Here is an 11,553-nt window from a genome sequence, read left to right on the forward strand (position 1 = left end):
ATCTTTGCTTAAGACCTTGTTCTTTTCGTAAGCCTAATTAATCAATCCCTTTCTTTGCCCTTACCCAGCACTTTTTCCTCATAGCACTGTTATAGCACTTAGCACATAATTGGTTTCTAGTAAGTTCATACCCAGTTAGTTTGAGCAACTTGAGGCTCATGGGGCGGTGACTAGTGACTTTTTTTTCTGCTTAATTTTTTCTTTGCTTAGCACAGTACTTCATACTTATTCACTTAAAATGCTTTTTTGAATAAATGACTACATGCTCACAAATACAGCTAAAGCAGTACTTATCAAACTGACTTAAGTTTGAATTCTTTCAAACTGAGTTTTATTTCCCCTACCACTCACCATATGGTTGAGTCCTGTGTTGATGTTGCATTTAAATAAGTATGACTTAGATTAGAAGTTCTGTCTTTTCTGTGTTGCTTATTAACATCTGCTTTGTGCTCAGTGCTCTAGTATAGAGCCAGTTCTCTTGTCTCTCTAACCATACCCTGTCCCTGCCACCTTGGTTACTTAGTCCCTTTTCTACTCAGCCTTATGCAGCTTGCTTGCTTCTGACATGATCTACTCTCCTGTTATCACCGATAATTCTTTGATTATGATTGGATTTCCCATGTATCATTTGATCCTTTTTCTCTTCAGAGAGTAAGGGGAGAAAAGAGAAGCATTGGGGGAGAAGAGAGAAGGCTAGGGATCAGAGATACTGAGGGAAAGTTTATACGTTCTATCCATTACATTAATAATTTCAACTTACTGCAGTACCATCTTTGAGCACTTTCTTTGTCCCAAGTAAGTATATTATCTTACTTAAATTCTCAAGAATATTCTGAGATTAGTTAGTTTTATTTTCACTGATAGACTATAAAAAGTCTCAAAAGTTAACTGACTTGCCCAAAGCCATGTGGCTGATAAATGGAGGAGGTAGGATTTAATTTCAGGGCTTAACTCTAAACTGTAGACTTCTGTGCTACAGAAGGAGGAAAATCTTGGAGGGTCCCCTGTGGGAGGTTATGGGAAGTGTTGCCCATGATAGTCACTCTTATTCCTTTAGCTGGAACATAGTTACACGCTGTGTGGCTAGAGGGGTGGGAAATACAGCTTAATCATGTGTCTGGGAGGGTGGGGGGAAGAGTTCAGGGATTAGCTGTCCCATCTTTGCATTTCCAGAAATTCTTGCACAAGACATAGGATGTGGTGGTTATGTTGCATAACAAGCGTCTGTGCATCGTCGCAGTGCCACTCACCTCGGTCCTTTTTCCGGGTGGAATGTGTTTGCCGCACACAGTAGAGAAGTACCACAGAGCAGGGTCGTTTGTCTCCATGAGTTCTTAAGCCTGTTCCCAGTCCTCCTCCTTTGTACATTCTGTCCCAGCAGACCTAATTAACGATGAGGCAGTGTTCTTAAGTAAAGAGAAAGTTTTACTAGCTGATGAAGATATGAGACTCTTTGCCTTTCAATTCGGTTGTCTTTAGTAGAAGTTATGTCCGATTTCACATCAGAACTCTTAGAGTGGTGAGGGCTGTAGATCCAAGGAAAAAGTTGTTTGCTAGCTCACACCTGCTTTGGCATATAGTTTGTCTTTGATGCAGAATATAAACCGCTCCTAAGGGTAGATTGAATTGGCTGAGATTTAGATTACACCAGCAGGAAATAAGTTTTAATTTAACCCCAACTCAGAGAACTTAGTTTGTATTGACTTGTGGTATTCCTAATAAGTCATAGTTCTAGGAATGTTAGAACATGTCTTGTAAGACTTCTGCTCTCTTAAACTAAGTCTTAACTATAGTCAAGATACATGAGTCACTATTATCTTTTGCCCTTTACATATTTTATTTCAGTGGAACCCTATTAACAGCTTATTTTTATGTGACTTTAAAATAGAATTCTAAAGCAGTAATGAGGAATTAAGAGTGTAACTCATACAGATTTCCTTGCACTTGACATTTTCGTTGAGTTCTTGCCAAGAGCCAGATACTGCCTTCAGTGCCCTATGGCTTGTAGTGTGTGACAGTAGTAATGCTAATGAGATGGGTTTTGTGAACCTCGTACTAAACAAGGAGAAAGCCACAGCACTTGAAGTATTTTGGTTTCTACCACATAGTAAGTGTGAGCAAGAGGCGAGAATGGAGCTTGGGGTGTTTGGAATGTGAAGTTGGAGGGTGAGTAATGGTGAAAAATAGGCTAGGCAAGGGCCATATTTTAGATTTATTTATTTATTTTTTAGCATAAGGATATGGTCTGTGAATGACTCCAATTTTTTAATGTAAAAATTTGTATATCTGCATTTTTCTTAAGAGAATGTCCAAAATGTTTTCACATTTCTCAAAATATGGAGAGTATAGGATTAGAGCGGGTATATGGAGCATCTCTTATTCTTCTTCCCTCAAAATGTTAAGAGCCCCTGAATTAGGTTTAGAGTCGTGTGACTATGCAGTGCTGTTCCTTTTCGAAGGAGCATCTACTGGGAGGAGGTAGAGGCAGGAGGGGAATTCTAAATTAGCTGGAAGAATTGTGTTTTTTAAAAAAAACACCTTTCCTTAACCACCTGTTTAGTCCTTAGGTGGTTAAGGGTCGAACCACCTTTTAAAAGTTGCTGCTTTTAAAAGTTACTCCTGTTTGTGGTAATGTTTGTTCTTAAGTGGTTACACATGGCATCTTGCTAAAGGTTTCTCACCTACAGAAATGATTTTATAATTTAAAGAAATACATGTTTAAAAACTGTGTTAGGACTTCCCTGGTGGTCCAGTGGTTAAGAATCTGCCTGTCGTTCAGGGGACACAGGTTTGATCCCTCATCTGGGAAGATTACACATGCTGTGGAGCAGCTAAGCCTGTGTGCACAGCTACTGAGCCTGTACTCGAGAGCCCCAGAGCTGCAACTGCTGAAGCCTACGTGCCCTAGAAACCCGTGCCCTGCAAGAAAAGGCACCTCAGTGAGAAGCCCACACCCCACACAGAGTAGCCCCCGCTCGGCATAAAGAGAGAAAAGCCCACAAGCAACAATGAAGACAGCGCAGCCAAGAAGTGAAAAATAAATAAAAATTAAAAAAAAACATGTTAAATAATACAAAGGGGATACAACGAAAAGCTGGTTTCTTTCATTTTATATTCTAGTACTAATCTACAGATATAACCACTCTATATATTTTTTAATATAAGTAACACAAGGAAATTCTATATAAATATATAGAACAGCTGACTCATTGGAAAAGTCCCTGATGCTGGGAAAGATTGAGGGCAGAAGGAGAAAAGGGTGTCAGAGGACGAGATGCCTGGACAGCATCACCAATGCAATGGACGTGGACTTGGGCAAACTTCAAGAGATGGTGAGGGACAGAGAGACTTTGTGTGCTGCAGTCCATGGGGGTGCAAAGAGGCGAACACAACTGAGCAACTGAACACACATATACACATACATACACTGTATAATGCTTTTGGTTTTTTAACTTAATTTGTTGATATCTTTCCACATTGGTATTATACATATGGTTGTAGTATAGTCTTTTTAATATCTATGTAGTATTCTACTGAGTGGCTGTATTTACCCAGCTTTCTGTGGTTTTGCTATTGTAAACAATGCTTCTGTAAATATCCTTATACTTGTCTTTGTGTATTATATGTGCAAGTATATTTTAGGATAAACTACTAGATTGAAGAATATGTTCATTTTAAATCTTAACAGAATTGTCTAATTGTAATTTTTATAATTCCATTAGTATATGGGCATACTTCTCTTCCTATACCCATGTCAATACATTATCAGTTTTTAATCTTTAAACTCTGAGAAGAATCTTGTTTTAATATTTCCTCAGGTATGAGTGAGATTTAACATATTTTCATATGACTCCTGGACCATTAACCCATGTACTTTGCCTACTTTTAAAAACTATATGAGGTGGCTATTGTTTTTTGGGTATGTTTTTGCCTGATAATTTCTAAGAGTTCTTTGTACATTAAGTAGATTATTCTTTTTTCATTTTTAGTATGTTTTTAGAACTAAAATAAGAAAAAATGTTTGTGGTATTTATTTCTAGGTCATTCAATATTAACAGAGTGGCACCTCAGGCTGTGGAAGATGTTCTAAATATTGGTGAGTACTAAATAGCTCTTATGTTACAATTATAATATGCTATATAATGTGCAGATTTTATTGTATGTTAGCTATATAGTATGTTACAAAATATTTTATTTAATCAAGATATTTTCCCCCTTTCTTTTTCCAATAGCAAATCGACAAGGAAATTTAAGTCTTCCGTTGAACAGAGAATTGGTAGAAAAAGGTCAGTGACAAATGATCATAATCACTGAAGTTTTCAGTTAAGTTCTGTGTATATTTTGAGGATGTTATCATGAAATGTACTTGTCTAATTAAGCAAAGCATAGTACTTTTTTGACTCCAACAATATAATACCCCTTAAAATATATTGAATCAGTAGAAAGTTGAAATTTTATGATTTTTGTCAGCCATGGAAATGTAACTTCTGTGTCAAAACATTGTGATTGCAAACTTTTCCTGGGGAATAGGAAAATGTAGAAAAATACCCAGCTTTCTGTGGTTTTCAGCCAGATCTGGCAAATAGGAAATGCACACCTAAATTTGGTGTGCCGTTAATATCTTCTGAATGGGAAGGAATTCATTGAGCTGTGAATGCTTACCTTCACATTCAACTAAAATGTTATCTTATCCTTTTCCTACATACTCCTGCCCAGTCAGTTCAGTGTTCCTTTAAGAAAACCAGCACTGGTCGAGAAAGGATACTTATCAGGGAATTTGAAGACCTGGGTTCCAATCCCAGACCAACCAGTCACTCACTGAAACAATGGGCAAGACTGTTTTCTTTGCTCCTGTGCTTCCTCAACAGTGGAATGAGGGAGTGGACATAGATTGCTGGGGAAGTCTTCAAATTTGTTAAAAAAAAAAAAAGATTTTAAAAAATATTTAAATTCATAAACTGAAAACCACATTCATTTGATTTACATATGAAATTTTAACACACTAAAGTCTATTCATCTATCAGGATCATTTTCGAAAGTATGGACCTCAAACTAAAGCTAAATAGTGTTGTCCCTGTTTAGTTGAAGAGTATCCTAAGATTTCAAGGTAAATTATTTTTAGAAAAAAGCCCCAAATCCAAACTTGTTTATGGTCGCCTTCCTCACCTGTGCTGCAGTTGTCTTCCGGAAACATTTGAATTTGAGAGTTACGGTAACAGATGTTCATACTGGTTGCCTTTAAAGTGATGTAGCAATGCATGATAAAGTCTATTAGCAGAGTCAGTTCATTTTATTTGTGTGTTTTGGATTCCCGAAAGACTTTCTTTGTTGAAATGGTTTGCCTTTAAAATAGTTTGTAAACAGGAGTAAATCTCTGTGGTTACTTTCAGTTCTCTAAAATGGATTGTTTTCTCCCTCTCTGATTTTGAGACCTAAAATATTATTTTAATCATAGCTTTGAGTTGGAATTTGTGTTAAATCTGTATCAAAGGAAGGAAAGTGAGGCATTTGTAGTAATTGATTCTTCATTAGATAATTTAACTTAAAACAGTATATATAAAACAACTGAAATTTACATCCGTTATGTAAAGTAATTTAAGGGTATATATAGAATACAGTGATTTTTATTTTAATAAACATACTGCTTTACTGAATGAATATTATTCCTTTGAAGATTTGACTTATCTTCAGAAGCATAGTGAATGCCAATGGTGCAGTCACTGTTACAGACCCTTCATTTAATTCAAATGAAATTTTGGTATATAAGGTAGATTATCTGATAGTCTTGTGATGTCTTTTAATGTGGTGTTCAACTAAATGCTTTTTTCAAGCCCAGTTTCTTTGTACAGTTGTCTTTAACCAGTTTGTGCTCTGCATGCCAACTTTGTGTGCCTCTTGGTTAGGGAGAAAGATCCCAAAGGCTTGTAGAAATACCTCATGAACCCTTTGGCATGATATTTTGGAAAGGAACTTATTAGCAAGGGATTATATCAACTCAAGTTCCATTTTTGAGTGCTTCAAACTAGTTTCTCCTTGTTTACTGACTTTACAGTCCTCCTTTCCCCCACCAAAGGTACTATTTCTGCTATCCTTTGGGTGATGTAGGCTTCTGTGGGCTAATTTGGGAACATACTCCTTGTTTATAAGCATTTTTTTTTTTAATGGAGTTTGTCATGAGTTCTAAGAAACTTGCTGCCAAACAGACTTTTGGAATAGAACTGCCTTTAAATTGGGGATAGCATCCATTCTCATTATGCACTTCTCAGAAGTGAGTGTTTTTCATTGAATGTGCTAATATTTGGCTTTTTTCCTTTATAGTAACAAACGAATATAATGAATCACTGCTCTACAGTCCAGAAGAACCAAAAATACTTTTCAGTATCCGAGAACCAATAGCAAACAGAATTTTCTCCAGCAGTCGTCAGCGTTGTTTCACCTCAAAGTAAGCTTCCACAGTCTTCTTGTAGCTGTTTTCCTCCCTTGTAATTAATTATAAAGCACATTTGGCTGTGAAAGTATTCAGTTTCATTAAATCACTCCTTCAAACTTAATCATGCAGGAAAAGTAGAAGCTGTGGAGCTAAAGCGGTATTATGCTAATAACCTGGCTAAAGTGATATTTTCTCTGAAACTTACTGTTTCATTTTAGAGAAACTAAAATTTAACTGAATGGAAAGAAAGGACATGGTTATTTAATTGGGTAATGTGTGCTTGTTTGTTTTTACTTTATTAAGTAAGACACAGTAAGATCAGATTGTCACTTCAAAAGAAACTGACTGGAAAGCAACTTTTTTTTCATATGCTGTGGAATAAAAGCAGGACATACATTCATATAAAGCCTAAATTGTGTAGCAACATAAAGGACTCATTTCTTTCAGCTTTTCCCTACAAGTGAATCTCCCACCCATGCCCACATCTATTAAATTTGCCACGGATTTTTTTTTTTTGAGGGGAAGAAGATATACAAAAATGTTTATAATTTTTGTAAAGGTTGCCCAGTCTTCCAGACTAACAAGAAAACTTAACTATAGTTAGGGCTTCCCTGATACTTCAGCTGGTAGAGAATCCTTCAGCAATGCAGGAGACCCCGGCTTGATTCTTGGCTTAGGAAGATTCCCTGGAGAAGGGGTAGCCTACCCACTCCAGTATTTTTGGGCTTCCCTGGTGGCTCAGACGAAAAAGAATCCACCTGTAATGTGGGAGACCTGGGTTCAATCCCTGGGTTTGGAAGATCCCCTTGGAGAAGGGAATGGCTACCTACTCCAGCATTCTTGCCTGGATAATTCCATGGACAAAGGAGCCTGGCAGGCTACAGTCCATGGGGTCACAAAGAGTCAGACACAACTAAGTGACTTTCACTTTCACTTTTCATTTCATGGCAAGCAAAGAATAGTTCAGTTACAAATTGCTTCTTAACAGTGTGCATATACTTTTTTGAAAACGCATAATTGATTTTTTTCCAGGAAAGACACTAAAAAGGATAGTGATCATATTTAAAAATTACTTAATCATTTGAGAATTAATTTTGATTAATCAACAAATCTGTATTTAGATCGGGTAAGACTGAAAGATTCATTTAAATGTTTGCTCATATAAGTAGGAGAACAGCTTTATGACTTTGGCTGGAAAATATTTCTTAGCAACAGATTGACAAGTTGAACTAAATTAGAGTTATTAACTTTTGTTAATCAAGATACCATCAAGAAAATAAAGAGGCAAGCCACAGAGTGAAATAGTATCTATGTCCAGCAATGGACTCATATCCAGAATATATTATAAAAATTCTTACCAATCAGTAAGAAAGAAGGCAGGCAACCCCTTAGAAAAATGGCCAAAAGTCTTCAATAGGCATTTCGCAAAAGAGAATATCCAAATGGCTGATAAGTGTATGGAGAAACATCCTTGACCTTATTCATCTGAGAAATGTAAATTAAAACTATATCATGTAATACCATAGTCACGTAAGGATGTGAGAATTGGACCTTAAAAAAGGCTAAGTGCCAAAGAATTGATGCTTTTGAATTGTGGTGCTGGAGAAGACTCTTGAGAGTCCCTTGGACTGCAAGGAGATCAAACCAGTCAATCCTAAAGGAGATCAGTCCTGAATATTCATTGGAAGGACTGATGCTGAAGCTGAAGCTCCAGTACTTTGGCCACCTGATGTGAAGAGCTGACTCATTGGAAGACACCTTGATGTTGGGAAAGATTGAGGGCAGGAGGAAAAGGGGGTGACAGAGAATGAGATGGTTGAATGGCATCATCGACTCAATGGCATAAGTTTGAGCAAACTCTAGGAAATAGTGAAGGACAGAGGAACCTGGCGTGCTGCAGTTCATGGGGTCACTTAGAGTCAGATATGATGGAGCAACTGGACAAATACAATACCACACACACTCACCAGCCTAGCTAAAATACCAGTTGTTGATAAGGTGGAGCAACTAAAACTTTTATATAAAAGTGGAGCAACTAGAAATTTTATATAAAACTTTATACTGTTAAGAATAATATGGAAAATTGTTTGGCAGTTACCTACCAAAGCTGAATATAGGACATGCAGTGACTCAGTGATTCTACTCCAAGATATATATCCAGCAGAAGTATATACACTGACAGATATGTATGTACCAAAAGACATACTCAAGAATATTCATAGTAGCAATGTTCCCAATAGATCAAAACCCTAATGTCCGTGAATAGTAGAAGAGATACTTAAATTTTGGTATTTTCGTACAATGCAGGTGTTTTCAGACAGCAATGAAAATGAACCCAGTGCTGCTACGTATGATAATATGGATGATTTCACAAGCATACTGTTGAGCAAAAGAAGCCAGATATAGGCGTATCTATTGTATTCTTCCATTTATATAGAATTTCAAGAATAGACAAAGCTATTATTACTATGTGATTGAAATTAGGATAGTGGATATGCTTGGGAAGGAGGCGCTGGGAGTAAAGACTGGGAGATGGGTTAAGAGCAATGAGGGAACTTCCCGGGAACTGAGTGTAACATTCAGTTCCTAATTTGGGTGATGATTACACAAGTGTGCTCATTGAGCTGTACCCTGATAATTTGTGCCTTTTCTGTATGTTGTATATAAGTAAAAATTTTACATGACAGTAGTTACATTCTTGCTCAATACTTAAAATACTTGTAATGGTAATAATGTTCAAAAAGCTCCTATGAGTTCCATCAAGTCTGAACTTGTTCACTTTTAAGTGTTTGGGTAAATGGAGCTATCCTGAACATTTCAATTTTGAGATTTTTTGGGTGATGTACTCATATTGACATAGTCACTAATTCTCTCATAACAAAGGACAGGGCAACTTGATTTTTAAAATCAAGGCCAAATGATCTACCTGCCAGTTTAGATAAAAACTCAGTGTTTTAAAGAAACTGCAGTTTAAGCAAAGTGTTGATATTTAACACATGTCTCTCTCTGCCTAGGGTGTGTGTGCGTTCGCGGTGTTGGGATGCATGCATGGTCGTGGATGGAGGAACTTCCTTTGAGTTTAATGATGGAGCCATTGCTTCAATGTTGATCGAGAAAGAAGACGAGCTTCGAACTGTGCTTCTAGAGCAGTGAAGGATTGCCTCAGATGACAATTTTGATTGCCAGAGAAATAGTTTTACTGCAGAAGCAGCCTACCAGTCATAAAGCTACAGTTTTTGGTTGTTATTGAGACTGATTGGCCTTGGGCTGAAGGGTGACCAAGAAAGTGAGATTTGCATTAGTTTTCTGACGGATTCTGATGGAAAAGATGTTCACTATGTAAGAAAATGGAGGACTAAACTGATTAGAATTCTTAACAGTGAAATTTTGATACTGCTTACAATTGGTTTCCAAGAGTGCTGGTATCTTTATAAATTTAGAGAGGTAGGCTCAAATAAAAGATTTAATGTTTAGGATTTGAAATTTAACTGTACAAGTTTTTTTTTTTTTTTTCCCTTCCTTTTCCTCCTCACTTTGTGGAATTGGTCAGACCAAACACATCTCATTTGATTAGTATTTTTTTATAGTACCTAAAGATTAAGATTTTTTAAAAAACTTTGATGGAGAATTTTGATAAATCCTGACATTGACCTAATTGAAATAGGTAAATGTGTTTTTGTATATCTGCCAAGAGTTTTCTAATTTCAGAACACAATGATATTATTATGACTATTGATTTAAAAAGTTCAATCATTTTTGAAATTATAGATGTTTTCATTTCATTGACTATCAGGTTAAATTTGACAATGCTGGGTGAAATATATATGGACAAAATCATGGCACTATTACAAATGTATTAATTAGCCAATAATTATTTTAGGTCTTTGGTGATTTTTTTTTAATGATTTGAGGCTGATAAAGTTCTTCCATATTTAAAACTCTCTAACATGGATTTAAAGACAAAGGATGAACTGATTAGGCACATTCTATTATGAGTTTGGTAAAACCTATAAAAATTTTCATCTAGTATTAGGAGTATTGTCAGAAAGAAAATGGATTGTTTAATAAATATGCAAAACATTTTAGTTTTGGAATTGCCTTACTTATTATCATGGTAGTTTTCACCTAGCTCAAATTCCAGGTTTTACACATTAGGTTTGGAGGATAAAATGTTGTGGCTTTTCTTTTTTTCCCATTATGACAGTTTCTTTACCTAATTCCCAATTTACTTGTAAATAATCCTAGAATTATCACAAAAAGTTCCTCTTGCTGCATCATGAGACAATTGGTATTCTTATTCCAATTATTCAAAGTTGTATTTTTTTTTCCACTTGCTGTTAAAAATTTGTCTTCAGTCACTGAAATATTTACTGAACACCAACTCTGCCATGCACTGTGTCAGGCGCTGGATGTACACGGTGATCTGAACAGCTGCTGTCCTGATAGAACTGAATCTGGTGAGCTCAGAAGTAGATTCTGCGAAAACTAGGATGTGTAATCAAACCGAGGTTTGGCTCTTGGGTTGGCAACATTTATCATGTTCTTGTCAGATTTTTAAATATTATTATACAAAGATAATCTTAGGTTTTGATGTATATCCAGAACAAGAATTTGTTTTTCTTAGTTGAGAGTAACTGCATAGATACTACTCGCAAGGAGTTTACATGATGCATACAGTAAAAATTGGTGTTTTCCCAGAGATGGATCTAGTTTCTGATTTGATTTAATAATGATATACTTAAGATACCACTTTATAAAGAAGTGAAATGCCACACTATAGAAACTCCCTAACAGGTTTAAAATACCTTTTTGACAAAAATGCCAACTCCATCTTTAATATCAAGGAAATCTGATTGTCCAAAATGGTACATAGATCTGTTTAATATATAACATATTAATAGGTAACCTGCTATGTAAAATTGTTTATAAGCCATATTTTAGAGGTTTAAAAACTACTTAATGTGTTCCATTTGTGATATAACCTCTAACATTTCTGACCTGTTGTGGGATTTATTTGTAAGAGGTGACGAGAGGGAAAGGTTGTTAGAATAGCAAAAATGTTTTTATGAATGAGTTCCTTTTAATGGCAACTACATGTGAATAAAAGTAAACCATTATCTTTT

The 11,553-nt window shown here is 35.9% G+C and overlaps 1 protein-coding gene across 2 annotated transcripts in view; it reads left to right on the forward strand.

The window, feature by feature from the left end:
* Positions 1 to 11,553, forward strand: part of NADK2 (NAD kinase 2, mitochondrial) — a 45,295-nt gene extending 33,742 nt beyond the window's left edge. For both annotated transcript variants that reach the window (XM_006074875.4, XM_006074876.4), the window contains 4 exons: positions 4,041 to 4,096; positions 4,233 to 4,286; positions 6,319 to 6,442; positions 9,445 to 11,553. In XM_006074875.4, the coding sequence (XP_006074937.1) occupies positions 4,041 to 4,096; positions 4,233 to 4,286; positions 6,319 to 6,442; positions 9,445 to 9,583 (373 nt within the window). In that variant the 3' untranslated portion in view covers positions 9,584 to 11,553. The remainder of the gene's footprint in view (positions 1 to 4,040; positions 4,097 to 4,232; positions 4,287 to 6,318; positions 6,443 to 9,444) is intronic.

Source organism: Bubalus bubalis, chromosome 19, assembly GCF_019923935.1.
Source record: "Bubalus bubalis isolate 160015118507 breed Murrah chromosome 19, NDDB_SH_1, whole genome shotgun sequence".
NCBI classification, from domain to species: domain Eukaryota; kingdom Metazoa; phylum Chordata; class Mammalia; order Artiodactyla; family Bovidae; genus Bubalus; species Bubalus bubalis.